Consider the following 27,672-nt stretch of genomic DNA (forward strand, 5'->3'; position numbering starts at 1 on the left):
CGGAGTCTTCTAGAGAGATCTTCTCAGCTCTCCGCAGGCATTCGTGGATGCTCTGAGGAGAGCTCGGGCGTCCCCGACGTCGTCCGGGCAACCGTGGTCTCTCACTCCACCCGTCGCTCGGGCCGTTTCCGGAATCGTCCGAGCGCGGCGGGGGGGGCCCCCTAGCGGCCGTCCCCGCGGGCAGGCGGGCGGGCGGCGGTTCGGGCGTCCGGAAGTGGCTGCGCCTGACGTCACTTCCGGCGGGTGACGGTGCGGACGGGTCAGGAGCGTAGAGGCGGCGGCAAGATGGCGGCGCCTGAGGAGCGGGATCTCACCCAGGAGCAGACGGAGAAGCTGCTGCAGTTCCAGGTGAGCGGCGAGGGGCGGGCGCCGCCGCGGGCTGGGGCGCGAGTCGTCGGGGCGGCAGCGTGGCGGCGTGCTCCTCCTCCTCCTCCTCCATGGCGGCGGCGGGGGGGGGGGGTCGGCGGGCCCCCTCCCCTCCCCCCCCGACGCCAACTGCCCCCGATCCCCCCCACCCCCCACCCCCGGCCCTGGAACCGAACCTCTCTCTCCGGGTCGGTTCCCTCCGCCTTTTCCCGCCGTCGCCATCCGCCCCCCCCCCCCCCCCTGCGGGGCCATCCTCCCTCCTCACCCCGGCGACACCCCTCTCTTCCGCCCCACGACTCGGCTAGGCCTTTCCTACCCGACTTGGGGCGCTCTCTCCTCCCTCCCCGAGCACGCCTCCGCCCGGCCCACCCACGAGGGTACCGTGGGGCGGACGGGGAGGGCGGGGGGGGGGGGGAATGTCCCAGAGCTTTGGGCGGGAGGGGTGTGTTTGGAGAGGGAAGCAGGCATCTCCACCCACCCAGGCCTGTCCCACGCCCACCCCCGGGGCCCCTGAGGACAGATCGCCCCCCACCCCCCCACCCCGTGCCACAGCCCGAGGCTCGGCCCCCGGGGTACTTGGGGGCGCACTCCTGCTTGAGTTGGGGGGGGTGGTGGTTGGGGAGGGGGGGGAGCAGCAGGCCTGGTAGGGATCTTGTCAGTGGCCTCAAGCCCTCCACCGGGATCTATCTGGTCGGAGGAGACGAATCCCGGCTGGCAGCCGTGGTTTTTTGTTATTTTTTTTTAAGGCCCATTCTGGGACTCGAACTCGCGGGGCCTGCACACTTCTGGCTTTTGTTTTTACCATTTGAGCCACACACCTCCAGCATTATGTTATTTTACTTTGTTTTTTACTGGTTAGTTGGCATTCAGAGTCTTAAAGATTCTATCTTGGATCCTCATCACACCTCAGACTCCTGAGTAAGGCCTGAACTCTGGGGCCTGGGCGCTGTCCCTCAGCTCTTCAGCTCAAGGCGAGGGAGCGCTCTACCACTCCAGCCTCCTTCCCAGCCCTGAAGTTCATACCTTCTTAAGGTTTCGGAGTTGGAGTGAACTTAAGGGTGTGAACTGCAGAGTATTCAGGAATATATATATATGTGTGTGTGTGTGTGTGTGTGTATACGTATACATACACATATACACACACACACACACACACACACATCGGTTGTGGGGCTTGAATGCTGGGCCTGGGTGCTGTTCCTGAGCTCTTCAGCTCAAAGCAAGCACTCTACCACTTGAGCCCCAGCGCCACTTCAGGTTTTCTAAGTTGTTTATCCGAGATAAGAGTCTCATGGACTTTCCTGCCTGGGCTGGCTTTGAACCATGATCCTCAGATCTCAGCCTCTTGAGTGGCTAGGATTGCAGGCATGAGCCACCAACACCCCGCAGGAGTATTTCTTTTTAAATGTGTTCTTGGTACTGGGGCTCAAACTCAGGGCCTGGGTGCTCTCCCTTTGCTTTTTTCACTCTGGGCTGGTGCTCTACTACTTGAACCACAGCTCCACTTCCAGATCCTGGCTGGCTTCCAACTATGATCCCCAGATCTCAGTCTTCTGAGTGCCTAAGTTTTACAGGTATGAGCCACCGGAACTTAGCTTCAGCAGTATTTATGGAGAACCTTAGTATTCATGCATTACTATGTAGAACACCATTTATTACATATTCATCATAGTGTAAGTACTCAGCTAGGCAAATAGCATACCCATCTCATTTACGACTAATAACTCTACCAAGTTCATACTATTATGTGTACAGATGAAGGATGTAAGTATGGATGCATGCTTAGAGAACACGACTAGCAATCTAACGGTCTAAATGATGGCACCAGATTTAAAGCTAGGCCCATCTTTCCAGAAGCTTTCCTAGGCTTTTAACTTCTCTGCGGTACAGTCTTTGTAAGTATTATGGTATGATGTTGAGAATGGAATGTAAATGGTGCATTGTTAATTTCGTGTGTGTGTTGTCACCTTTCTGTAACTTTGTGAGATTTCGCTGTCAGTTTTGAGGTATCCCTCCTCGAATTGTGTTGGAAGTGTATAAATGGTAAAATGCTATTAGAGACATATAGTTAATATTTGTTGTTGTTTGTTGTTCATATAAAGGTGATGTACAGGGAGGTTACCATTTCATAAGTCAGGTAATGAGTACATTTCTTTTTGGACAACATCATTCCTCTTTTTCTATAGCTGATGTTTGATTGGCATTTTCAGTAGAGAAATTGACCCAGCTCACCAAAATGAAATAGTTATGTAGAGAGCATCAGCTTCCACTCCGTGTAGACCACCAGTTTCAGAGTTTTATTTAACTTTGGAGACCACTTTACCCCTTATTGCTATTCCGGATCAAGTCTGTGTTAGGAAAATTTGTAAATCTTGTTGTACTTCTCCTGCACTCCCCTTGTTTTGGTCCCTGTGCTGGGATTTGAACTCGGTCTGGATGCCATCCTTTAGCTGTGTGTGTGTGTGTGTGTGTGTGTGTGTGTGTGTGTGTGTGCTGTGTGTGTGTGTGTGTGTGTGTGTGTTTTGTGGGGCTTGAATTCAGGGCCTGGGCGCTGTCCCTGAGCTCTTCGGCTCAAGGCTAGCGCTCTTCCACTTGAGCCACAGCGCCACTTCCAATTTTCTGGTCGTTCATTAGAGATAAGAGTCTCGTGGACTTTTCTGCCCAGGCTGGCTTTGAACTGTGATCCTCAGATCTCAGCCTCCAGAGTAGCTAGGATTACAGACGTGAGCCACCAATGCCTGGCTGTCCTTTAGCTTTTTTGCTTAAGGCTAGTGCTCTATCATTTGAGCCATAAAGTTAAGATTAATAAGGATTAATGAAGATTTATAAAATTGAACTTGTTGAACACTGATGTATAAACAGTCATGATGAGATTTATGATAAGACGGTCATTAAACCTGTGCTTTAATATTCATTCAGTCATTCATTATTTTCTGTGGGTACCAGGGCTTGAACTGTAGGCCTTGTACTTGCTGGACTTGCTCAGTTTGCTTGGCTTGCTTGGTTAACACTCTGCTACTTGAGCTGCACCTCCACTTCTGGCCTTATGCTGGTTAATTGGAGATAAGAGTCTCTTGGATTTTTCTGCCTGGGGTAGCTTTGAACCACACTTCTCCTATCTTAGCCTCCTGAGTAGCTAGAATTCCAGGCATGAGAGACCATTGCCCGCTCTTTGAAACCTCTTGGGAAGACTATAAAAAGTTAAGCACTATTAGTTTTTGTTGGTCATGGGGTTTGAACTCAGGGCCTGAGTGCTGTCCCTCAGCTCTTCAGCTTAAGGCTAGCGATCTACCACTCGAGCCACACTCCACTCTGGTTTTCTGGTGGTTAACTGGAGATAAAAGTTTCAGGGACTTGGGCTGGGAAGGTGGCTCAGTGGTAGAGTGCTTGCCTTGCATGCATGAGGCCCTGGATTCGATTCCTCAGCACCACATAAACAAAAAGAAAAAAGCCGGAAGTGGCACTGTGACTCAAGTGGTAGAGCACTAGTCTTGAGCTGAAGAGCTGAGGGACAGCGCCCAGGCCCAGAGTTCAGGCCCCACGACCGGACCCCCCCCCCAAAAAAAAATAAATAAAATTAAAAAATAAAAGTTTCAGGGACTTTCCTGCCCAGGCTGGTTTTGAACCACAAGCCTCATATCTCAGCCTCCTGAGTAACTAGGATTACAGGAGTGAGCCACAGCTCCTGGCAGCACCATTTGTTAATGAAGAAATAGATATAACAGGTCCAGTGGTTTGCACAAGTAGTATGTGCAGAGATTTACAAATCATTTTATCTATATCTATAACCGTGTTATCTATAATTGTAAGAAGCCCAGATGGTGACATGAACAATGAGAGTATCCCGGAAGACAGTGGGTGCATAGTGTAGTATAGTTGCTTCTTTTTTCTTTTTCTTTTTTGTCTGTCCTGTGGCTTGAACTCAGGGCCTGCGCGCTGTCCCTGAGCTGCTTTTGCTCAAGACTAGCACTCTACCACTTGAGCCACAGTACCACCTCTGGCTTTTTCTGTATGTAGTACTGAGGAATTGAACCCAGGGCTCCATTGCATGCTAGGCAAACACTCTACCACTAAGCCACCTTCCCAGCCCCTTCTTTGCTTTTTTTTTAAAGATATGAGAGCTTAGGGTAAGAGCAATAGGTGGAGGGTGAAAGATGGCTCAGTTACCAGTTGTTGAGTAGCTGCTATGCCTTAGGCATTGTGTTAGGTAATTCATAATCATTGCTTAGTTCATACAGTGGTCCTGTAAAGGAGTATAGGTGAGATCTGTTGGTGGATTTGCTCTAGTTCCTTAAACTATCAAGTAGTTAACTGCTAGTGCGTCTGGGTCTGGACTTAAAGGCTGGAGGCTTGGCACTCTCTACCTTAATGCTTTGAAGGAGGGAGATAATTTCAGCTGGTTGTGAGCAGGAGGATGTTTAATGCTGACAAACACGTTACACACTGGGGCAGAAGGGAATGTGTTGAGTGGGACTGTTGTGATGGATTTGGAGAATTGGGCGTAGACTATCACGATACTGTATACTGGGCACCAGTGGCTCGTGCCTGTAATCCTAGCTGAGATTTGAAGCTCTCTTGGGCCAGAAAGTCCATGAGACTCTTAACCTCCCATTAACCACCAAAAAGCCTGTAGTGGAGCTGTGGCTCAAATGGCTAGAGTGCCGATCTTGAGTGGAAAAAAGTAAGGGGCAGCACTTAGGCCCTGAGACTGGCCACAAGACTGGCACGAAAGGAAAATAAATAGAAAAGCAGACTGGAAGAGTAAACTAGCCCCAGCTTTTGGAGGCCTTTGAACTGAGCAAACACTTTCAATATAATCCGGGGACATGGGGAGCCATGAGCGATTTTATTCAAGTCATGAGTGGCAGCACCAGGTTTTTCTAGTGTGCTTCACTGACAGCAGGGAGCATGTGCTCAGATTCTCCATACCCATCAAGAGAGAACACAACCCTGCTAAGATGCTTCTCACTGTTGTTTCTCATTGTGTGTGTGGAGTTGTGAAAGTCAAATATTTTGGAAATCTCAAGTTTCCACTGTTTCATCATCTTGTGACATGTGATTTGGATTGGAACTCCTGAGGGTTATTTGTTGTTTCTAGGCCCATCTGATGTTTATGAGGTGTTTTTTTTGGCCAGTCCTGGGGCTTGAACTCAGAGCCTGGGCACTGTCCCTGAACTTCTTTTTGGCTCAAGGCTAGCTCTCTACCACTTGAGCCACAGCGCCACTTCTGGCTTTTCTGTGTATGTGGTACTGAGGAATCAAACCCAGGGCTTCGTGCATGCTAGGCTAGGCAAGCACTCTACCACTGAGCCACCTTCCCAGCCCTCGCTGATTTTAAATAACTAGTGAAGATGATTATTTTAGGCTACTTCGCTCTTTTAGATGTTTCCAGCTTTTTGTTGGTTAATTAGGGATAAAATCTCATGGATTTTCCTGCCTTGGCTAGCTTTGAACTGTGATCCTCAAATCTTAGCCTTCTGAGCAGCTAGGGATTATGGACCTGAGCCACTGGTGCCCAGCTAGGGATAATAGTTCTTTTTTTGTGAGTGTGCCAGTCCTGGTGTTTGAATTCAGAGTCTGGGTGCTGACCCAGAGCTTTTTTGCTCAAGACTAGCTCTCTACTACTTGAGTCACAATTCTGCTTCTGACTTTTTTTTTTTTTTGGGGGGGGGGGTCCAGTCGTGGGGCCTGAACTCTGGGCCTGGGTGCTGTCCCTCAGCTCTTCAGCTCAAGGCTAGTGCTCTACCACTTGAGCCACAGCGCCACGTCCGGCTTTTTTCTTTTTGCTTATGTGGTGCTGAGGAATCGAACCCAGGGCCTAATGCATGCAAGGCAAGTGCTCTACCACTGAGCCACCTTCCCAGCCCCCCCCCTTTTTTTTTTTTAATGTCAGTCGTGGGGCTTGAACTGAGGGCCTGGACTGTCCCTGAGCTCTTTTGCTCAAGGCAAGCTCTACCACTTTGAGCCGCAGTTCCATTTCCAGTTTTTCTGGTGCTTAATTGGAAATAAGAGTCTCACGGACTTTCCTTTCCAGGCTGGCTTTGAACAGTGGTCCTCAGATCTCAGCCTCCTGAGTAGCAAGGATTTCAGGTGTAAGCCGCCAGCTCCCAGCTCTCCGAAATATTTTTCGATGTGGTTGAATTTGTGGATGTGGATAGCCTACCAGCTGTTACTAGAATTGCAGTTACTAGAATTACAGTTATGCAGTTAGTAAAATCACAGGACACAGAGTTCAAAGAATGATAGGGATCCAGGAGCTAAAACTTTAGAGAATTAAATCTAGTGACTTGGAGTAAGCAAATGACTCCTACAAGAGGAAAACTTTGGCTTATTAAGACTTAAGATACCACTTAAAACAATTGGGCATGTTTGCAAAGATGCATAGTGCTGTTGATACTGCACTGATGTTGGGGTTGGGAGCAGGCTTTTTTTTGGGGGGGGGAGGGGTTCTGGTTGTAGGGCTTGAACTCTGGGCCTGGGCGCTGTCCCTCAGCTCTTCAGCTCAAGGCGAGTGCTCTACCACTTGAGCCACAGCGCCACTTCTGGTTTTCTGGTGGTTTATTGGAGATAAGAGTCTCACAGACTTTCCTGCCTGGGCTGGCTTTGAACCTCTATCCTCAGATCTCAGCCTCCTGAGTAGCTAGGATGACAGGCGTGAGCCACCGATGCTCAGCTTTTTAATCTTTTATTAGCAGGCTAATAATGGGGATAGGCTTTTATGAGGTTACCAGGGAATTTGGTGAGTGGCCGTCTCCCTTTCCATGGACCTTTTTGACTGGCTGTCTCTTTTTCCTTTGAATTTAACAAGTGTAGGTAAGCATTGAGAGCCCAGTTTTTACATCTGTATTACAGCTGGCCCGTTTCACAGGCTTGACTCGCTTCTGCGTTTGACTTGGCCTGTTACATTTCCTCCTGGCAAGTATATCTAACGCAATGGCTACTTTTGTTTTGTTTTTGTTTTTGCTGGTCCCTTGGCTTAAACTCTGGGCCTGTGTGCTATGTCTGAGTTTCTTTTTTTTGTCAGTTGTGGGGCCTGAACTCTGGGCCTGAGCGCTGTCCCTGAGGGCTCTACCACTTGCGCCACAGCGCCAATTTCAGCTTTTTCTACTTATGTGGTACTGAGGAATGGAACCCAGGCCCTCATGCATGCAAGGCAAGCACTCTACCTATTGAGCTATTGAGCCACAGTGCCACTTCCACTTTTTTTTTTTTTCTTAATAGTTGATTGGAGATAAGAATCTCACAGACTTTCCCGCCTGGGTTGGCTTGGAATCATGATCCTCAGATCTCAGTACCCAGAGTAGCTAGGATTACAGGCATGAGCCCCTGGCACCTGACAGCATTGGCTACTTTGACAGGTCCCTCAGCTCATCAGCTCAAGACAAGCACTCTACCACTTGAGCCATAGCGCCACTTCTGGTTTTCTGGTGGTTAATTGGAGATAAGAGTGTCATGGACTTTCCTGCCTGAGCTGGCTTTGAACTGCAATCCTCTGATCTCAGCCTCTTGAGTAGCTAGGATGACAGACATGAGCCACTGGCGCCTGGCTGCTCTTTTGTTTTTAAGAGGCTGCGAATGTCCATACATAGCGAGGGTTTTGTGCAGCTGTAGACATACTTGGTGTTAGAAAGATGGAAATTCGCCAGGCATTGGTTCATGCTTGTATACATAAGCATGAATGCAATGCTAAAGCACAGGCCTGTCTACCTTCGTTCATACTTACAGATTCATGCTTATAGGCTATTTCTTTTTTGTATGCTGGTACTGGGGCGGTTAATTGGAGATAAGAATCTCTTGGAGGGGCTGGGAAGTTGGCTCGGTGGTAGAGCGCTTGCCTTGCATGCCTGGGTTTGATTCCTCAGCACCACATAAGCAAAAAAGAAAAAAGCCGGAAGTGGCGCTGTGGCTCAAGTGGTAGAGCGCTAGCCTTGAGCTGAAGAGCTGAGGGACAGCGCCCAGACCCAGAGTTCAGGCCCCACAACCGGAACAAAAAAAAAAAAAAAAAAAGAATCTCTTGGATTTGTCTGCCTGGATAGGTTTTGGAACTACAGTTCTTAGATCTCAGCTTCTTGAGTAGCTACCAGCGCCCTGCTTTAAATTCTTCGTTTAATCAAACTTTTAAGTCCTATTTACAAGCCAAGACAACCATTCAAATTTTAAAAAGACTACCTGTTCTTTCTTTAGTTCAGAAACTGAGAATTGCTGAAGTGCCTACATTTGAGTTAGGCCTGATTGAAATGTAACCAAGAACAGTTTTTTTTTTTTTTCTTTTTGTTGGTCTTGGGGCTTGAACTCTGGGCCTGGGCGCTGTCCCTCAGCTCTTTAGCTCAAGGCGAGCGCTCTACCACTTGAGCTACAGCACCACTTCCGGTTTTCTGGTAGTTTTTTATTGGAGATAGGAGTCTCACGGTCTCTCCTGCCCGGGCTGGCTTTGAACCGCGATCCTCAGATCTCAGCCTCCTGAGTAGCTAGGATTACAGGCGTGAGCCACCAGCGCCCGGCCCAAGAACAGTTTTTATATATTAACTTTATAATAGCACTTTAAGAACCATCCTATCCAGGTACTGGTGGCTCACACCTGTAATACTAGCTAGCTACTCAGGAGGCTGAGATCTGAGAATTGCAGTTCAAAGTCAGCCCAGGCAGGAAATCCTGTCTGAGATTCTTTTTTTGGGTTCAAACCCCATGACCGATCAAAAAACATTCTAAACACACATGCATACATCATAGATAGATAGATAGGTAGATACATGCATACATACATACATACATATGTATGCACACAAAGAGTTTTAAAGCAGGCCAGGCACCAGTGGCTCCCACATATAATCCCAGCTACTCAGGAGGCTGAAATCTGAAGATCATAGTTCGAAGCTGATCCACACAGGAAAGTCTGTGAGACTTTTTTTTTTGGGGGGGGGGTTCGGTTGTGGGGCTTGAACTCGGCCTGGGCGCTGTCCCTCAGCTCAAGGCTAGCACTCTACCACTTGAGCCACAGTGCCACTTCCGGTTTTTATCTTTTTTGCTTATGTGGTGCTGAGGAATCGAACCCAGGGCCTCATACATGCAAGGCAAGCACTCTTCCACTGAGCCACCTTCCCAGCCCATCTGTGAGACTTTTATCTCTAATTAACTACCAAAAAGCCAGAAGTGAAGCTGTAGCTTGAACAGTAGAGCTTCAGCATGAGCACAAAAACTAAGGGTCAAACAGACCCTGAGGTCTGGTGCATGCATGAGCTGTGCACACGCACACACACACACACACACACACACACACACACACACACACACATGCATACACGGACATATACACATACACAGAGTTGGGCGTGTTAAGAATGAACTAGGTAATATAAGTTATTTTGGAATTTGAGGGACAAGTGGAGTTTTTGCCTAGTGTTTGATGGGCTAGAGTGAAAAATTGATCCGATAACAGTATACTAGAGTATTTTTACATTTTTTTCATCATAGGCTAATTATGATTTTCTTTAGGTGGTAGCAAAATGGTAAGGACTTTGGGCCTGCGATTTTAGTGGCTGATGGTACCCTGGCACCATCCAGGCAGAGATGGCTTCTGTGGAGTTCTGGAGGAAACCACAAGGTTTTTCCAAAGGTTTTTTTTTTTTTTTTGTCAGTTGTGGGGCTTGAACTCTGGGCCTGGGCGCTGTCCCTCAGCTCTTCAGCTCAAGGCTAATGCTCTACCACTTGAGCCACAGCGCCATTTCTGGCTTTTTCTGCTTATGTGGTGCTGAGGAATCGAACCCAGGGCCTCATGCATGCAAGGCAAGCACTCTACCACTGAGCCACCTTCCCAGCCCAAGGGTTTTCAGACTGACATAAAGCCATGTTGCACACAACATACAAGCACAAACCAGACACAAAACACAAAAATAAAAATGAAATGCTCTGGGTCAGCCAGGCGCCGGTGGCTCACATCTGTAATCCTAGCTACTCAGGCTGAGATCTGAGGATTGCAGTTCAAAGCCAGCTAGGGCAGGAATGTCCTTGAAACTAATCGCCAGTGAATCACCAGAAAAATGGAAGTGGTGCTGTGGCTCAAGTGGTAGAGTGCTAGCTTTGAGCTAAGGAGCTGAGGGACAACGCCCAGGCCTAGAGTTCGAGCCCCATGACTGACAAAAAAAAAACAAAAACAAAAATGGTGTGGTAGACAGAACAAAAGTTCCCCTATTTTATTTATTTATTACCAGATTTCTCTTTAGGAGTAGCGTAGCTGAAAACAAAACTTATAGCATGCATCCTCCACAACTTGGAACCAACTAGACAACTGGGATTTAGAGTACTACTAACATGGAAATACTTAGCCAGGTGCTGGTGGCTCATGCCTCTAATCCTAGCTAGTCAGTAGGCTGAGATCTGAGGATCATCGTTAAAAGCCAGCCAGGGCAGGAAAGTCCTTAAGACTTAGCTCCAATAAACCACTAGAAAACCAGAAGTGGCCCTATGGTTCAAGCGATAGAGCACTAGCCTTGAGCTGAAGAGCACAGGGACAGCACCCAAGCACAGAGTTCAAGCCCTACAACTGACCCACCCCCCCCCCCCCCAAAAAAAAAAAAAAGGTGGAAATACTTAGATCTCTACTGAGATCATATATACTGACAAATCATGTCAGTATACGTGGTTAAGGTGTAGAAAGAGAATCTTGTTAGGAAACCAAGATGACTCGTTTCCCAGTCTTTATCCAAATAGTTTTAAGACTTGAACAGCTACGCCATAAAATATTGTTTATGATTCCTTCCTTGAATTATACTTTTTTTTTTGCCAGTCCTGAGCTTGCACTCAGGGCCTGGGCACTGTCCCTGAGCTTCTTTTGCTCAAGGCTAGTGCTGTACCACTTGAGCCACAGCGCCACTTTCTGATTTTTTCTGTTTGTATGGTACTGAGGAATTGAACCCAGGGCTTCATGCATGCTAGTCAAGCACTCTACCACTAAGCCACATCCCCAGCCCTGAATTATATTTTTAACAATATCTAGATTGGGAATCACAGTATTTCTAAAGCTGGCTGCCCAGTGATTGGCATCCCCTTCCTATCTTCTTATGAGTGTGGAGGAAGTTAGAACAGATTTGCATGGAGTAGAGTAGGGGTGAGAATAGGTCACTCTGTCCAGTACTCCCTATTCATTTGTGTGTGCTGAAGTCGTGTGCGCATGCCAGTTTTGGGGCTTGAACTCAGGGCTTGGGCACTGTCCCCAAGCTTCTTTTGTGCTCAAGGCCAGTGCTGTACCACTTCAGCATAACTCCACTTCTGTTTTGTGTGTGTGTGTGTGTGTGTGTGTGTGTGTGTGTGTGTGTGTGTGTTAATTAGAGGTAAGAGTCTCAGGGACTTTCCTGCTCAGGCTGTCTTTGAACTGCAATTTTTGATCTCAGCCTCCTGAGTAGCTAGGATTATAGGGGTGAGCCACCAACACCTAGCTCCCGGCTAGGTGTGTTTTACTAGAATTTGGGACTCAGAATCTTTTCTGCTCCAAAGGTAATATTGCCCTTCTCATTAGTGCTGTTTTCAATTATGCTTTTGGGTAAATTGATGTGCTCCTAATTCCTAAGGAAGTAAATGATCTCTAAGGAGGGTTAAGGAAGGAGGAAAAATGAGCTGGGGCCATGGCTCAAGGCATAGGGCTTGGGCTGGGAAGGTGGCTCAGTGGTAGAGCGCTTGCCTTGCATGCATGAGGCCCTGGGTTCAATTCTTCAGCACCACATAAGCAGAAAAGGCCAGAAGTGGCGCTGTGGCTCAAGTGGTAGAGCGCTAGCCTTGAGCTGAAGAGCTCAGGGACAGCGCCCAGGCCCAGAGTTCAGGCCCCATGACTGACAAAAAAAAAAAAGACATAGGGCTTCTGCTAGCAGGTATACCCTGGACTCAATTTCCAGTATAGGCGAAAAAGGAAGGACAAAGATCATAGAGCAAGGACTATTTCGCAGTAAGATATACTCAGTTGAACCTGCCTGATGGAGGAGGGGTGATAACAATTGATAATATTGGACATGTGGCCCCAGGAGAGTTGGGAGCTAAAGTTTAACATTTATATTTTTATCTGATTGTAAACCAGATACACTATGAAGACCAAACCATTGAAATTGCAGACTTAGCTTGCTTGCTTGTTTGCTTGCTTGGACTCCCTCCCTCTTTCCCTCCCTCCTTCTCTCCCTCCTTCCCTCCCTCCCTCCCTCCCTCCCTCCGTCCCTCCCTCCCTCCCTCCGTCCCTCCCTCCCTCCCTCCCTTCCTTCCTTGCTTCCTTCCTCTGTCATGGGGGTTGAACTCTGGGCCTGGGGTTTGTCCCTGAGGTCTTCAGCTCAAGGCAAGTGCTTTACCACTTGAGCCATAGTGCCACTTCCAGTTTCATATTTTCCTTCCTGGGCTGGCTTTGAACCATGATCCTCAGATCTCAGCTTCCTGAGTAGCTAGGATGACAGGCATGAGCCACCAGCTCCTGGTTCTTTTTTTTGGGGGGGGGGGGGTGTGTCCATTCGTGGGGCCTGAACTCTGGGCCTGGGTGCTGTCCCTCAGCTCTTCAGCTCAAGGCTAGCGCTCTACCACTTGAGCCACAGCGCCACTTCCGGCTTTTTTCTTTTTGCTTATGTGGTGCTGAGGAATCAAACCCAGGGCCTCATGCATGCAAGGCAAGCGCTCTACCACTGAGCCACTTTCCCAGCCCCCCCCCCTTTTTTTTTAAACCGATTGGAATTTGAACTCAGAGCCTTGGAGGTGGCTTGACTTGCTTGCAGGGCTCGCACAATACCACTTGAGCCGTGCCTGATTATTCTTATAGAGATAGAATTTTCTGCCTTGTCTGACTTTATACCTCCATCCTACAGATCTTAGCCTCCTGAGTGAGAGTCAGGAGATTTAGGGGTTTTGTTTTGTTTTATTGTTTGTTTGTTTGGTTTTTGGTTGGTTATAGGGCCTGAACTCTGGGCTTGGGCGCTTTCCCTGAGCTCTTCAGCTCAAGGTAAGCGCTTTACCACTTGAGCCACAGTGTCACTTCCAGTTTTCTGATTGGAGATAAGAGTCTCATGGACTTTCCTGCCTAGGCTGGCTTTGAACTGCAGTCCTCAGATCTCAGCCTCCTGAGTAGCTAGGATTACAGGTGTGACCCACCAGCGCCCGGCCTGAGATTTAATTTTTATTGAGCATTAATCTTTTTTTTTTTTTTTTTTTTCCGGTCCGGTCGTGGGGCCTGAACTCTGGGCCTGGGCACTGTCCCTCAGCTCTTCAGCTCAAGGCTAGCGCTCTACCACTTGAGCCACAGCACCACTTCCAGCTTTTTTCTTATGTGGTGCTTAGGAAATCGAACCCAGGGCCTCGAGCATGCAAGGCAAGTGCTCTACCACTGAGCCACCTTCCCAGCCCCTTGAGCATTAATCTTGTATCCCCTCACAGTAGGTGGTACTTCCTTGTAATTCTTTTAAAGGCCATTTTTGCTGCTCACATACCTGTCACACAACATTGTACAGGAAGATGGAGTGAAGATAGTTAATATAGGGGCTGGGCTGGTGGCTTAGTGGTAGATTGCTTGCTTAGCATGCAAGAAGCCTTCGGTTTGATTGCTAGGTACCACATAAACAGAAAAAGCCAGAAGTGGTGATATGGCTCAAGTGGTAGAGTGCTAGCCTTGAGCAAAAGAAGCTCAGGGACAGTGCCCAGGCCCTGAGTTCAAGCTGCAGGACTGGCAGAAAGAAACAAAACAAAAGATAGTTAATATAGTTTGCTACACAGAGTAGAAATAAATGAGTAATCATGAAAAAAAAACCCAATGCTTTAAGAAACTAAAAAAAGATGTAAAAAAAAAATGAAGTTGTTGGAGTATAGGAATCATTCACTTAAGCACTCAGACATTTTCTACTGTATGTAGACTGTACTGGGGATTGGGAGTAGCGGTAAATAGGTGTTTATTGTTATCGTTGCTTGTTTTTTCAACATAAGGCTGGGGCATAGTTTAGTGATAAAACAGATATGTACTTATTGCACCTAGGGTACAAGTGCCTTGCATTTGAAATCCTAGCTACTCAGAAGAGATATGAAGAGCGTGGTTCAAAGCCAGTCCAGGCAGAGAAGTCTGGGAACTCTTATTTCCAATTAACCACCAAAAAGTCGAAATGGAACTGTGGTTCAAGTGGTAGAGTGCCAGTTTTGAGCATGAAAGCTCAGGGAACAGTACCCAGGTCCAGAACACAATAAAATTACCTTAAAAATTATAAGGGGTGGGCTGGGAAGGTGGCTCAGTGGTAGAGCACTTGCCTTGCATACATGAAGCCCTGGGTTCGATTCCTCAGCACCACATAAGCAAAAAGAAAAAAGCCGGAAGTGGCGCTGTGGCTTAAGTGGTAGAGCGCTCGCCTTGAGCTGAAGAGCTGAGGGACAGCGCCCAGGCCCAGAGTTCAAGTCCCACGACTGGACCCAAAAACAAAAAATTATAAGGGGTGACATTGTCCAAAAAGAAAATGAACTCATTATCTGACATATATAACTGTTACCCCTCTGTACATTGCCTTTATAATGACAATAAAAAGTAAAACTATAATCTCTTGCATTGTAAAGAAATTACTTGCAAGGATCTGGAATGTGACTGTGGTTGTTACGCCTATTCTGTGTTTTTCCTCTTCCAGAAACGCTTGGTGGCCAAACATTATGTTACTGTGGAAGCAGAACCAGTAGCAAAGCTAACGGAGTGTCCCTGCCAAACCTGCAATACTCTTTCTGCTTGAACAAAGCTAGCATTCCTAAGCACTCATGATGGCACTGAAATAGAAATGAATGTTGGCTTGAGACACCCCACCTTTAGATTCCCATTGATACCTGCCCTGTGTAATGCAAATTCGAATAGTCCTTTCAAGATGCATTTGGCACTACATAGCAGGTTTAAAAGTGTACGTATTTCTTGGCCCAGTATCCTAACTGGGTCGTAAAGAAAACAATCCTAAAGTTCAGAGGAACTTTATTAGCAGAGCTGTTGTTGATCAGAGTGCTATTTTAATACTGAGAAATTGAAAGCAATTGTATGTAAATTGTTGGGGCTAGTTGAAATAACTACTGAATGGACTGTGAAAGACAGGATATGAGGGAGCACTCTATAAAGAGGTAGTGAGCTGGGCAGTGGTGGCTCAAGCCTGTAGTCCTCGCTGCTCAGGAGGCTGAAATCTGAGGATCATGGTTTAAAGCCAGGCAGAAAAGTCCATGAGACTGTTATCTCCAGTTAATCACAGAAAAAGCTGGAAGTGGAGCTGTGGCTCAAAGTGGTAGGACACTAGCCTTGAGCAAAAAGAGCTCAGGGACAAGTGCCCAGACCCCGTGTTGAAGCCCTATGATCGACAGAAAGCAAGAGTGAAGCCAGGCACCAGTGGCTCCATGCCTGTCATCCCTAGCTACTCAGGAGGCTGAGATCTGAGGATCGAGGTTAAAAGCCAGCAGGGGGAGAAAAGTCTGTGAGACTTTTATCTTCAGTTAACCACAAGAATACTGGAAGTGGCGCTATGGCTCAAGTGGTAGAGCGCTAGCCTTGAGCTGAAGAGCACAGTGACAGCGTCCAGTCCGAGTTCAAGCCCCACAGCTTTGGAGGTGGGGGGAACTGATATATGTAAAGTAAGAATGAGTGATTTTATACATCTCTATAAATAGAGTAGTATCACAAAGAAGAGAAAATTTAAAAAGGACTCCCAATCTGGGTGCTAATGGCTGATGCCTATAATACTGTCTACTCAGGAGGCTGAGATTTGAAAGATATGGTTCAAAGACAGCTCAGATAGATAATCCAAGAGATTTTTAATTTCCAGTTAACCAACAAAAAGCCCAAAGTAGAGGTGTAGCTCAAGTGGTAAAGCACCACCCCTGAGCAGAAAAAAAGCCAAATAAGAGCACTGGGCCCTGAGTTCAAATTCTAGTACCAAAAAAGTAAATAAGTAACAATCTTCAAAATGTGACTGTGTAGTGATGTCCGGGTAGGATGGGTGAGGAAGTTGGTTCCTCGACCAGGATAGAAAATACCAGTAGAGGGACTGGGAATGTAGCTTAGTGGTAGATTGCTTGCTTAGTATACATGAAGCTCTGGGTTCCATTTGTCAGTACCATATACACAGAAAGATCCAGAAGTGGCACTGTGGCTCAAGTGGTAGAGTGCTAACCTTGAGCAAACGAAGCTCAGGGACAGTGCCTAGGCCCTGAGTTCAAGCCCAGGACTGGCAAAAAACACAAAACACCAATAGAGCCCTATAGAGATCACAGGGAAAGGTAAATGTATTTTTGAGGCTTTTTACTGTTGGTAAAGGAGAAGGTAAAACCATTAGCCTGCTCCTCTCATAATTTTTTTTTTCTTTTGGTCAGTCCTGGGGCCTGAACTCTGGGCCTGGGCGCTGTCCTTCAGCTCTTCAGCTCAAGGCTAGCACTCAACCACTTGAGCGTCAGCCCCACTTCTGGCTTTTTCTGCTTATGTGGTGCTGAGGAATCGAACCCAGGGCCTCATGCTTGCAAGGCAAGCACTTTACCACTAAGCCACCTTTCCAGCCCTCCTCCCATAATTTAAATTAAAAAAAAAGGGAAATGTAGTTGCATGAAAAACTAAACCCTAGCTGGGCACCGGTGGCTTATGCCTGTCATCCTAGCTACTCAGGAGGCTGAGCTCTTGAGGATCATGGTTCAAAGCCAGCCCAGGCAGGAAAGGCTGTGAGACTCTTATCTGCAATTAACACAAGAAAACCAGAAGTGTCATTGTGGTTCAAGTAGTAGAGTGCTCATCTTGAGCTAAACAGCTGAGGGACAGTGGACAGTGCCCAGGCACAGAGTTCAAGCCCCACAACTGACAAACAAAACAGCCAGGCGCAGGTGACTCACGCCTATAATCCTAGCTACTCAGGAGGCTGAGAGCTAAGGATCGCAGTTCAAAGCCAGCCTGGGCAGAAAAGTCCGTGAAACTCTTACTTCTAATAAACCACTAGAAAACGGGAAGTGATGCTGTGGCTCAAGCAGTAGAGCGCTTGCCTTGAGCTGAAGAGCTGAGGGGCAGGCCCCAGGCCCAGAGTTCAAGCCCCACGACCGACCAAAAAAAAACCAAACAAAACTCCAAACCCTCTGGGCACTGGTGGCTTACGCCTGTAAACCTAGCTGCTCAGAAAGTTGAGATCTGAAGATCGAGGTTGGTAGCCAGGCCAGGCAGAAAAATCCAGGAAACATCTCCAAATAACCACAGAAGCTAGAACTAGTCAGTTACCAGTGGCTCATACCTGTAACCTTAGCTACTGTGGAGGCTGAGATCTGAGGATTGTGGTTCAAAGCCAGCTGGGGCAGAAAAATCTGACTCTTTAGCTCCAGTAAAATATTCAGAAAAAAGCCAGAAGTGGTGCTGTGGGTGCCCAGGCCCAGAGTTCAAGCCCCACGACTGACCAAAAAAAAAAAAAAAAAATCTTAAGTTTTTCAAGGTACAAAAAATTGGAGGGCTGGGAAGGTGGCTCAGTGGTAGAGTGTTTGCCTTGTATGCCTGGGGCCCTGGATTCGATTTTTCAGCACCACATAAGCAAAAAGAAAAAAGCCGGAAGTGGCACTGTGGCTCAAGTGGTAGAGCCTTGAGCTGAAGAGCTGAGGGACAGCGCCCAGACCCAGAGTTCAAATAGACCCACGACTGGACCCCAAAAAAAAAAAATTTGGAGAAGCCAGGTGCTGGTGGCTCATACCTGTAACCCTAGCTACTCAGGAGGCTGAGATTTGAGAATGAGGTTCAAAGCTAGCCTGGGCAGGAAAGTCCTTGAGACTCTTTTTGTTATTTTAGTTGGTTGTGAGGGCTGAACTCTGGGCCTGGGCGCTGTCCCTCAGCTCTTCAGCTCAAGGCAAGTGCTCTACCACTGGAGCCACAGCATCACTTCTGGCTTTTTTCTACTTACAGTGCTGAGGAATCAAACCCAGGGCCTCATGCATGGGAGGCAAGCACTCTACCACTGAGCCAACTTCCCAGCCTTCCTTGAGACTTCTGTCTCCAGTTAATCACCAGAAAACCAGAAGTAGGGCTGTGGCTTAAAGTGGTGGAGCACTAGATTTGAGAGAGCTCTTTGGTCCTGAGTTCAAGGCCCATGACCACCACCAACATAAAGAAGAAACTGAGAAAACCCAGGTAGCTAACTCTATGATTATTGGTGCAACTATTTCACAGGGGGAGCACTATGCAAGTTCCAGGTACTTGTTTATTTGATCTTTTGGACAGATAGAAGGTGTCTGGTGCTCACACTGAGGACAGGCAGTGTTTTTACACAATGTATTCGGTCTTGACAGTTCCATTTTTTTCCACTTTTTTTTTTTTGTGCCAAAGCTGAGGCTTGAAATCAGGGTCTGGCCACTGTCCCTGAGGTTTTTTGCTCAAGGTTAGTGCTTTACAACTTGAGCTACATCTCCACTTTCAGCTTTTTGCTGGTTAGTTGGAATAAGAGTATCATGGGTGACTTCAAACCCCAATCCTTAGACTCAGTCTCCTGAGTAGCTAAGATTACAGGTATGGACCACCAGTTCACAGCTAAGACTTTTTTTTTTTTTTTTTTAATTTTTTTTTGGGGTCCGGTTGTGGGGCCTGAACTCTGGGCCTGGGTTCTGTCCCTCAGCTCTTCAGCTGAAGGCTAGCGCTCTACCACTTGAGCCACAGTGCCACTTCCGGCTTTTTTCTTTTTGCTTATGTGGTGCTGAGGAATCGAACTCAGGGCCTCATGCATGCAAGGCAAGCACTCTACCACTGAGCCACCTTCCCAGCCCCATAAGACTTTTTTTTTGGTCAGATGTGGGTGCTGAACTCTGGGACCGGGGCACTGTCCCCTCAGCTCTTCAGCTCAAGACTAGTGCCCTACCACTTGAGCCACAGTGCCACTTCTGACTTTTTTCTGCTTTTTTTTTTTTTTGGGTCCGGTCATGGGGCCTGAACTCTGGGCCTGGGCGCTGTCCCTCAGCTCTTCAGCTCAAGACTAGCGCTCTACCACTTGAGCCACAGCGCCACTTCTGACTTTTTTCTTTTTGCTTATGTGGTACTGAGGAATTGAACCCAGGGCCTCATGCGTGCAAGGCAAGCACTCTACCACTGAGCCATCTTCCCAGCCCCGACTTCTTTTCTTTTATTTTTTAAGCCCTGAATGGCCAGAGTTGGTGGTTCCTACCTGTAATCCTAGCTACACAGGAGGCTGAGACCTGAGGATTGGTTCAAAAAAGACATACCAGGCAGAAATATCTGTAAGACACTTATCTCCAAGTAAACACTAGAACAACAGAAGTAGAGCTATGTCTCAAGTGGTAGAATGTTACTGTTGAGCACAAAAAACTTAGAGGAACAGCACCCAGGCCTTGAGTTCAAGCCCCAGGACCAACCACACACACAAAGAACCTTGCATGTTTCTCATGTAAAATGGAATTATTTCAGCAGTTATTCTTATTCTCAGTTAATGACACTCATTTAAAATATATTTCCCCCCTGCTGGGCGCTGGTGGCTCATGCCTGTAATCCTCGCTACTCAGGAGTCTGAGATATGAAGATCGAGGTTCAAAGCCAGCCCAGGCAGGAAAGTCCATGAGACTCTTACCTCCAATAAATCACCAGAAAACTGGAAGTGGCGCTGTGGCTCAAGTGGTAGAGCACTTGCCTTGAGCTGAAGAGCTGAGGGACAGTGCTCAGGCCCAAAGTTCAAGCCCCACAACTGACCCCCAAAAAAAAATTTTTTTTTTCCACCCCATACCTCTCTTCAGCTTGAACTCAGACCTTTGGCGCTAGGCTTTTTATTGTTGTTGGTGGTGGTGGTTGTGGGCTTGAACTCTAGGCCTGAGCAATGTCCCTGAGCCTTTTTATGTTCAAGTCCACATTGCCACTTCTGGTGGTTAATTGGAGATGAGAATCTCACAGACTTTCCTGCCTGAGCTGGCTTTGAAAACCATGATCCTTAGATCTCCACCTCCTGAGTAGCTAGGATTACAGGTGTGAGCCACTGGTGCCTAGCTCGTTAGGCGTTTTTACTCAGGGTTGATGCCCAACCACTTGAGCCACTTCTACTTCTCTACATCTGAGAATGACTTAAATAATGTACCTATGGTCACGTGACTTCCACTGACTAGAACTAAAGCTTTGGATTTCAGGACTCTCAGCCTTGAACTTCAGAGTCAAGTGGACTGACATTCCTCAGCCTTAGAGAAAACTACCTGAGCTTAGGCTCCACCATTAGAAACTGATTAAACTGCTTGGGAGGGAATCTGAGATCTGTAAGGTGTTTTTAAAGTTACCTACATGCAGATAATATTGAGAAACAGTCATTAGATGAGGGATTCTCCTGCCCTACATCTCACATCTTATCTGCCAACTTGCCAAGCTTGTTCACACTGAAATTTCCTCCCTTTCTGTGTTGCTGTGTTGCTGTGTGTGTGTGTGTGTGTGTGTTGCTGAGGATCAAACCCATACCTGTGGACTTGCACATGCTGGGCAAATTCTCTCCCACTGAGCTACAAACAGTCATGTTTCACTTTTAAACAACTTTTTATTGTAGAATAGATAAAAATGTATAGAAAATTGGAGTTACAGGAGAGAAAACTCCCATATACAAATACCTCACTCACACTCAGTTCTCTAGAAAAGCCTTTTTATTATTACTAGTGCTGCATTTCTCAAAACTAACCAATATTGATACATTATTATTAACTAGAGGTCATACTTTATTCAGATTTCCTTTCTTTCTTTCTTTCTTTCTTTCTTTCTTTCTTTCTTTCTTTCTTTCTTTCTTTCTTTCTTTCTTTCTTTCTTTCTGTCTGTCTCTCTCTCTCTCTCTCTTTCTTTCTGTCTTTCTTTCTTTCTTTTTTCTTTGTGTTGGTTGTGGGGCCTGAACTCTGGGCTTGGGTGCTTCCCCCCAGCTCTTCAGCTCAAGGCTAGCCCTCTACCACTTGAGCCACAACGCCACTTCCGGCTTTTTTCTTTTTGCTTATGTGGTGCTGAGGAATCGAACCCAGGGCCTCAGGCATGCAAGGCAAGCACTCTACCACTGAGCCACCTTCCCAGTCCCCCCCCCCCCCCCCTTTTTTTTTTTTTTTTTAAACTTTAGTGGAAATAAGAGTCTCACAGACTTTCCAGCCTGGACTGGCTTTGAACTGTGATCTTGTGAATCCTGAGTAGCCAGGATTACTGACTTGAGCCTACTACTGACTTAGAAACAGTTTTATCTAAGGCTCCTTTTGGATATGACAGGTTTTTTTTGACTTTCCTTGTTTTTGGTGATGTAGAATTTTCAGGATGGGTTTTGTGGAATGGTTCCCAAATGTGATTTGTCAGGTGGATTTCTTATGATTGGGTGGCTGAGATTGTAGGTTTCGGGGAGGATCATCACAGATGTCTGGCAAGACTTGTTTTTTTTTTTTTTTGTCTTTTCTTTTTTGGCACTGGGGATCAAACCCAGGACGTTGCACTTGCTAGGCAAGCGCTTTGCCACTGAGCTACATCCCAGCGCTGTCTGGCAAGACTTTGATTACAAGTTTGATTGCAGGTATTAAGGGCACATACTACTCTTTTTTTTTTTGGTTGGTCGTGTGGCTTGAACTCTAGGCCTGAGCGCTGTCCCTAAGCTCTTCAGCTCAAGACAAGCACTCTACCACTTGAGCCACAGTACCACTTCCAGTTTTCTACTGGTTAGTTGGAGATAAGAGTCTCAGGGACTATCTTTCCTGGGCTGGCTTTGAACAGCAATCCTCACGTCTCAGCCTCCTGAGTAGCTAGGATGACAGGCGTGAGCCACCGGTGCCTGGCTGAGGAGGCCTTCCTTGAACACCCAATCTGAAGGACTTTCAGAACAAAATGAAAACTATTTCTTTTCTGTGTATGCATATGGTTTGTTTTGGTCAAGGGCATGCAGATTTACTGGGGGCAGGTACATTTATATTCTGGATATTTTATATACCAAGTCAGTTAATATATGTTGATGTGTTAATGAATTATCCTGTCTTGGGTGTGTCTAGTCTGGTTTTAATACAGGTTTGTTCTGTTGGGCTTCCTGTTTAACTGCCTCCCTGTTTATGAAAGGGTTTTGCTTGCAAATTAGATTAGATTTCAGTATATTGAAAATGTGCAGTTATTCTGAATGGGCTCTCTACAATGTTTATAACTTTTTTAAAGATTATTTTTATTTTATTATGTTGTTGTTGTTGGTGGTGGTTGTGGGATTTGAACTCTGGGGCTGGGCACTGTCCCTCAGCTCTTCAGCTTAAGGCTAGCAATCTACCACTTCCAGTTTTCTGGTTTATTGGAGATGAGTCTCACAGGGCTGGAAAGGTGCTTCACGTGCATGAGGTACTGGGTTCAATTCCTCAGCACCACATAAACAGAAAAGGCCAGAAATGGTGCTGTGGCTCAAATGGTAGAGTACTAGCCTTGAACTGAAGAGCTGAGGGACAGTGCCCAGACTCAGAGTTTAAGCCCAACAGATCAAAAAAAAAAAAAAAATGTCTACAGACTTTCCTGTCTGGGCTGGCTTTGAACCGTGATCCTCAGATCTCAGCCTCCTGAGTAGCTAAGATGACAGGCCTGAGCCACTGGTGCCTGGCTATTTTTTTTTTTCTTGCCAGTCCTGGGGCGCACTGTCCCTGAGCTTCTTTTGCTCAAGGCTAGCACTTTGCGGCAGGAAGCACAGCCTCACTTCTGGCTTTTTCTGTTTATGAGGTACTGAGGAATCAAACCCAGGGCTTCATGCATGCGAGGCAAGCACTCTACCACTAAGCTATATTCCCACCCTGAAAATGGGCATTTTTAATCATCAGCCTGACATCTAATCATTTAGAGTTTGAAAATCCCAGTGGGGCTGGTGATGTAGCCTAGTGTTAGAGGAAGTGTTGACCTAGCATCCATTAGGTCCCAGGTTTTTATCCCCACCACCATAAACCAAAACAAACTCAGTGTGTTGATGCAGTGAGATTTTTGGAATAGTTTCTAGAGAAGTCAGCTGAATCGGTGAAGTTTTGACATACTTTCACATCACCTTCAACACTTACTCATTAATGATTCCATTAGAGATAAATATAGTAAGTCCTTTTATTTCCCCCAAAGTAACATCTTGTCTTCATCCCTTTTTCAGGATCTGACTGGGATCGAGTCTATGGATCAGTGTCGGCATACCTTGGAACAGCATAACTGGAACATAGAGGTACAATAGGATTCATTCGAAGCTCATTTATTTTTCCTCTGCTCTGATAAAAGAATGAAATAGATTTTTTTTTTCCCATGACATATCTTTCAGCATTATGACTCCTTAGGTTTTAAAAATACTAGTATGAGAAATACAGAAGATGTGAAAATTTATGAAAATGCAGGACAAGTCTGATCCAAACCGTTTAATATAGTGCCTCCCTGTTTTCTTTTTTTAATAAAATACAGAACACCTCATGAGTTTGCCCATCATCCTTGCATCAGGGTTATGCTAATCTTTGTATAATTCCAATTTGAGGCTATCTACTACTGAAATGAGCACCCTTGTGTTTTCTTTTTCTTTTCTTTTTTGTCAGTTGTGGGGCCTGAACTCTGGGCCTGGGCGCTGTCCCTGTGCTCTTCAGCTCAAAGGCTAGCACTCTCCCACTTGAGCCACTGTGCCCACGTTGGGCTTTTTCTGTGTATGTGGTGCCGAGGAATCAAACCCAGGGCCTCATGCGTGCAAGGAAAGCACTCTACCACTGAGCCACCTTCCTAGCACTCTTGTGTTTTCTTAATGGCTGTTTGGAAATTTTTCTTTTGGTTTTTAATATTTAGGAGTGTGTGTGTGTGTGTGTGTGTGTGTGTGTGTGTGTATTGGAGTTTAAGTGTTGTCTCTTTAGCTTTTTTTGCTCAAGTCTAGTGCTCTTCCACTTGAGCCATACCTCTACGTCTGGCTTTGGATGTTTAATTGGAGATGAGAGTTTTATGAACCTTCCTGAGTGGGTAGACGTTGAATTTTAATCCTCAGATCTCAGCCTCCTAAGTAGCTAGGATTATAGTCACGAGCCCCCAGTGCTTGACTTAATATTTAATTTTATCTAGAGCCTTAACAAGAGGCTTTTTACTGAATATTTTTGAGTTTATTCTTTGGGGGTTTCCTGGTAGTCTTTATTATCTTGCCACTCTATGTTTGTTTGTTTGTCAGTCCTGGGGCTTGAACTCAAGGCCCGGGTGCTGTCCCTGAGCATTTTTGTGCCCAAGGCTAGTCCTCTACCACTTGAACCACAGAACCGCTTGTGGCATTTTTGAGTAGTTTATTGGAGATAAGAGTCTCTTGGGAGATAAGAGTCTCTTGGGAGCTTTTCTGCTCAGGCTGGCTTTGGACAGTGGTCCTCAGATCTCCTGAGTTGCTAGAATTACAGGCATAAGCCACTGGCGCCAGGCCTTTGTTTCTGCTTTTAGTAAGTGTTCTATTCTCATGACCACATCACTTCCCAAAGCTCCTGCTTCCCAACAACATGGCATTGGTTATAGATTGTTTTTTTCTTGGTCTGTCGTGGGGCTTGAACTCTGCGCCTGGGCGCTGTCCCTCAGATCTTCAGCTCAAGGCCAGTGTTCTACCCCTTAAGCCACAGTACCACTTCCAGTTTTCTTGTGGTTTATTGGAGATAAGGGTCTCATGGACTTTCCTGCCCAGGCTGGCTTTGAACCATGATCCTCAGATCTCAGCCTCCTGAGTAGCTAGGATGGCAGGTGTGAGCCACCGGCGCCCGGCAGATTATTTGCTTTTGAGAACAGGGTGTCATTATGTAGCGCAGACTGCCATGGGACTTAGGAGGTCGGCGAGGCTGGCCTCAAGTTGGGGATCTTCCTGTCTTGGCCTCAGTTTAACATTGATTTGTAAAACTTCCTTGTTGAATCATAGGAAAATGGGCGCGGGTGGAGGGGCTTCCTGAAATGAGTGAGATCACAAAGTTAAAAGCCAGCTATTAAGTTCAGAGGACTCCTGGCCCTCTCAAAGACCACACTTAGTTGTGACAGCAACTCCCAAGTTCTGAGGGTTTCAGAAGCCACCCTCAGGATCATGGTTCACTAGAACTCACTGGCAGCTTTACATTCACGGCTGTAGTAGGTGATAGGGAAACGATGCAGTAGAGTGGAGTCTCCGCTGTCCTCAGACATATAGCTGACACACTGGTCTCTTATAGAGCCCTCCTGCCCAGCTGTGTGACACTGTGCTTAACCTGTTGCTAACCAGAGACTGGTGCTTGAGCTCGAGCATCCTAAGGTTTTTTATTGGTTGTGGGGCTTGAACTCTTTGCCTGAGCGCTGTCCCTCAGCTTTTCAGCTCAAAGCAAGTGCTCTACCACTTGAGCCACAGCTCCACTTCGGCTTTTTCTGCTTATGTGGTGCTGAGGAATTGAACCCTGGGCCTCATGCATGCAAGGCAAGCGCTCTACCACTGAGCCACCTTCCCAGCCCTGTCCCTGAGCTCTTTTGTTCAAGGCTAGCGCTCTACCACTTGAGCCACATCTCTACTTCTGGCTCTTTTTGGTGGTTAGTTGGGGATAAGAGTCTCACAGACTTTTCTGCCTGGGCTGGCTTTGAACCTTGCTCTTCAGATCTCAGCTTTCTGAGTAACTAGGATCATAGGCCTGAGCCACCAGTGCCCAGTATATCTTGAGGTTTTTTTTTTTTTTTTAGCCTGGCGCACGGGGGGGGGGGGGGGGGGGGGGGGGGGAGGGGCACTACCGGCTTCACACTGTCTACAGTCTATATCCTGAGTTTTTACTGGGTTTCATTCCATAGGCAAGATTGATAGTGATTCATTTGGCTTCCTATGTGTTTGACTCAGTCTCCAAGTTGACTATTACCAAGTCATTCCTATCCTAAATCACATAGCTGGTCTTTCTGGCATGGCCAGTCTTCATCCTATGCCTTTTGGGTCAAGCAGCTCCAACTGTAATCCAGGAACAAAAAAGGCATCCAAATTGGCCATGAATGGGATATTTTGCAGAGGCTAAGGTCAGGCGTTTCTTTGGGTCTGGTCAGATTTTTTTACTGTACTGAGACAGACAGTCATTTTGAAGGGCAAAGTTGAAAAGAGAATGAGTTTTGCTTTAAATGAATGTTAGTGGTGTGTAGGAGGTGCGTTAGAATTTTTATGTGTGCACATCTCATTAAAGTTTCAAATTAACCCAGAGCTATTATTGTTCTTTTATTTTGCATATGAGGAACCTAAAGCTCACATGGTGAATGACTTTTCTGGGCAATGGAGCTAGGTAGAATTCTGAGCTACATTTCTGGATTTTTTTTTAGGTGTGTGTCTGCCAGTCCTAGGGGTTGAACTCAGGGCCTGGGTGCTCTCCGTGATCATTTTTTTTGCTCGAGGCTAGTGCTTTACCGCTTGAGTCACAATTCTGCTTTTGGCTTTTTGGACTCTCCTGCTCTAATAGCTTAGAACCACAGTCCTCAGATCTCAGCTTCCTAAGAAGCTGTGGTGACAGGTGTGAGCCTGGCACCTGGCTTAGACTTACAATTCTTCGTAAGCCCTCTGTCAGCCATCAATCATCAGGTCTGTTTCAGAGCAATTCCATGACCACTGTCCACATTTTGTCTCTGGACTGCTTTTTTTTTTTTTTGTCAGTCAGGGGCTTGAACTCAGGGACTGGTTACTGTCTCTGAGCTTTTTTGCTCAAGGCTAGAGCATCTACCACTTTGAGCCACAACTCCACCTCTGGTTTTCTGGTGGTTCATTGGAGATAAGAGTCTCATGGACTTTCCAACCTGGGCTGGCTTTGAACCATGATCCTCAAATCTCAGCCTCTTGAGTATCTGGTGCCCTAAGCCACCAGCACTTGGCTGGACTAGGTTTTTTGTTGTTGTTGTTGTTCAACAAAGTACATCGTTTCCAGCACCCTAAGTAGTACACTCCCTGTGAATAAAAGCAGCATGCTTGTTGTGTAACTGTTGCTTCCAGACAAGTTCCCTGCTCTGTTCTACAAAAACAAGTTCACTGCTCTACTCTACAAAGTGTGAACTCTCATTGCCTCTGATAAAGGAGATTGAAAGGTCTGTGCAAATACACCTGTCAGTTTACCTTTGTGTAAAGCTCACCTTGTTTGGAGACACTGAGCAGTAGTACCTGCATCCCCTCTGGATGGATTTGAACATCACTGAAAATCTTACTCTTGTTTTCCCTCTCAGGCTGCTGTACAGGACAGACTGAACGAGCAAGAGGGAGTACCCAGTGTTTTCAACCCTCCTCCATCCCGACCCCTTCAGGTTAATACAGCTGACCACAGGATCTACAGCTATGTGGTCTCAAGACCACAACCAAGGGCAAGTTGTTTTGTAGCTGGAATTTCCCACTTTTTATTTTATAAGCTTATTCACCTGGG

General features: G+C 46.6%; 1 protein-coding gene and 1 pseudogene across 2 annotated transcripts in view; one reads left to right on the forward strand and one right to left on the reverse strand.

The window, feature by feature from the left end:
- Positions 1 to 230: 230 nt before the first annotated feature.
- Positions 231 to 27,672, forward strand: part of Faf2 (Fas associated factor family member 2) — a 70,464-nt gene continuing 43,022 nt past the window's right edge. Inside the window, exons 1-3 of one of the 2 annotated variants that reach the window (XM_042667063.1) lie at positions 231 to 348; positions 23,439 to 23,507; positions 27,479 to 27,613. In XM_042667063.1, coding sequence (XP_042522997.1) covers positions 286 to 348; positions 23,439 to 23,507; positions 27,479 to 27,613 — 267 coding nt within the window. In that variant the 5' untranslated portion in view covers positions 231 to 285. The remainder of the gene's footprint in view (positions 349 to 23,438; positions 23,508 to 27,478; positions 27,614 to 27,672) is intronic. The other variant, XR_006145321.1, reaches the window with a different exon arrangement.
- LOC122096550 lies at positions 23,728 to 23,828 on the reverse strand (annotated as a pseudogene).

This window comes from Dipodomys spectabilis, unplaced genomic scaffold, assembly GCF_019054845.1.
Source record: "Dipodomys spectabilis isolate Male_0828 unplaced genomic scaffold, ASM1905484v1 ptg000375l, whole genome shotgun sequence".
NCBI lineage: Eukaryota > Metazoa > Chordata > Mammalia > Rodentia > Heteromyidae > Dipodomys > Dipodomys spectabilis.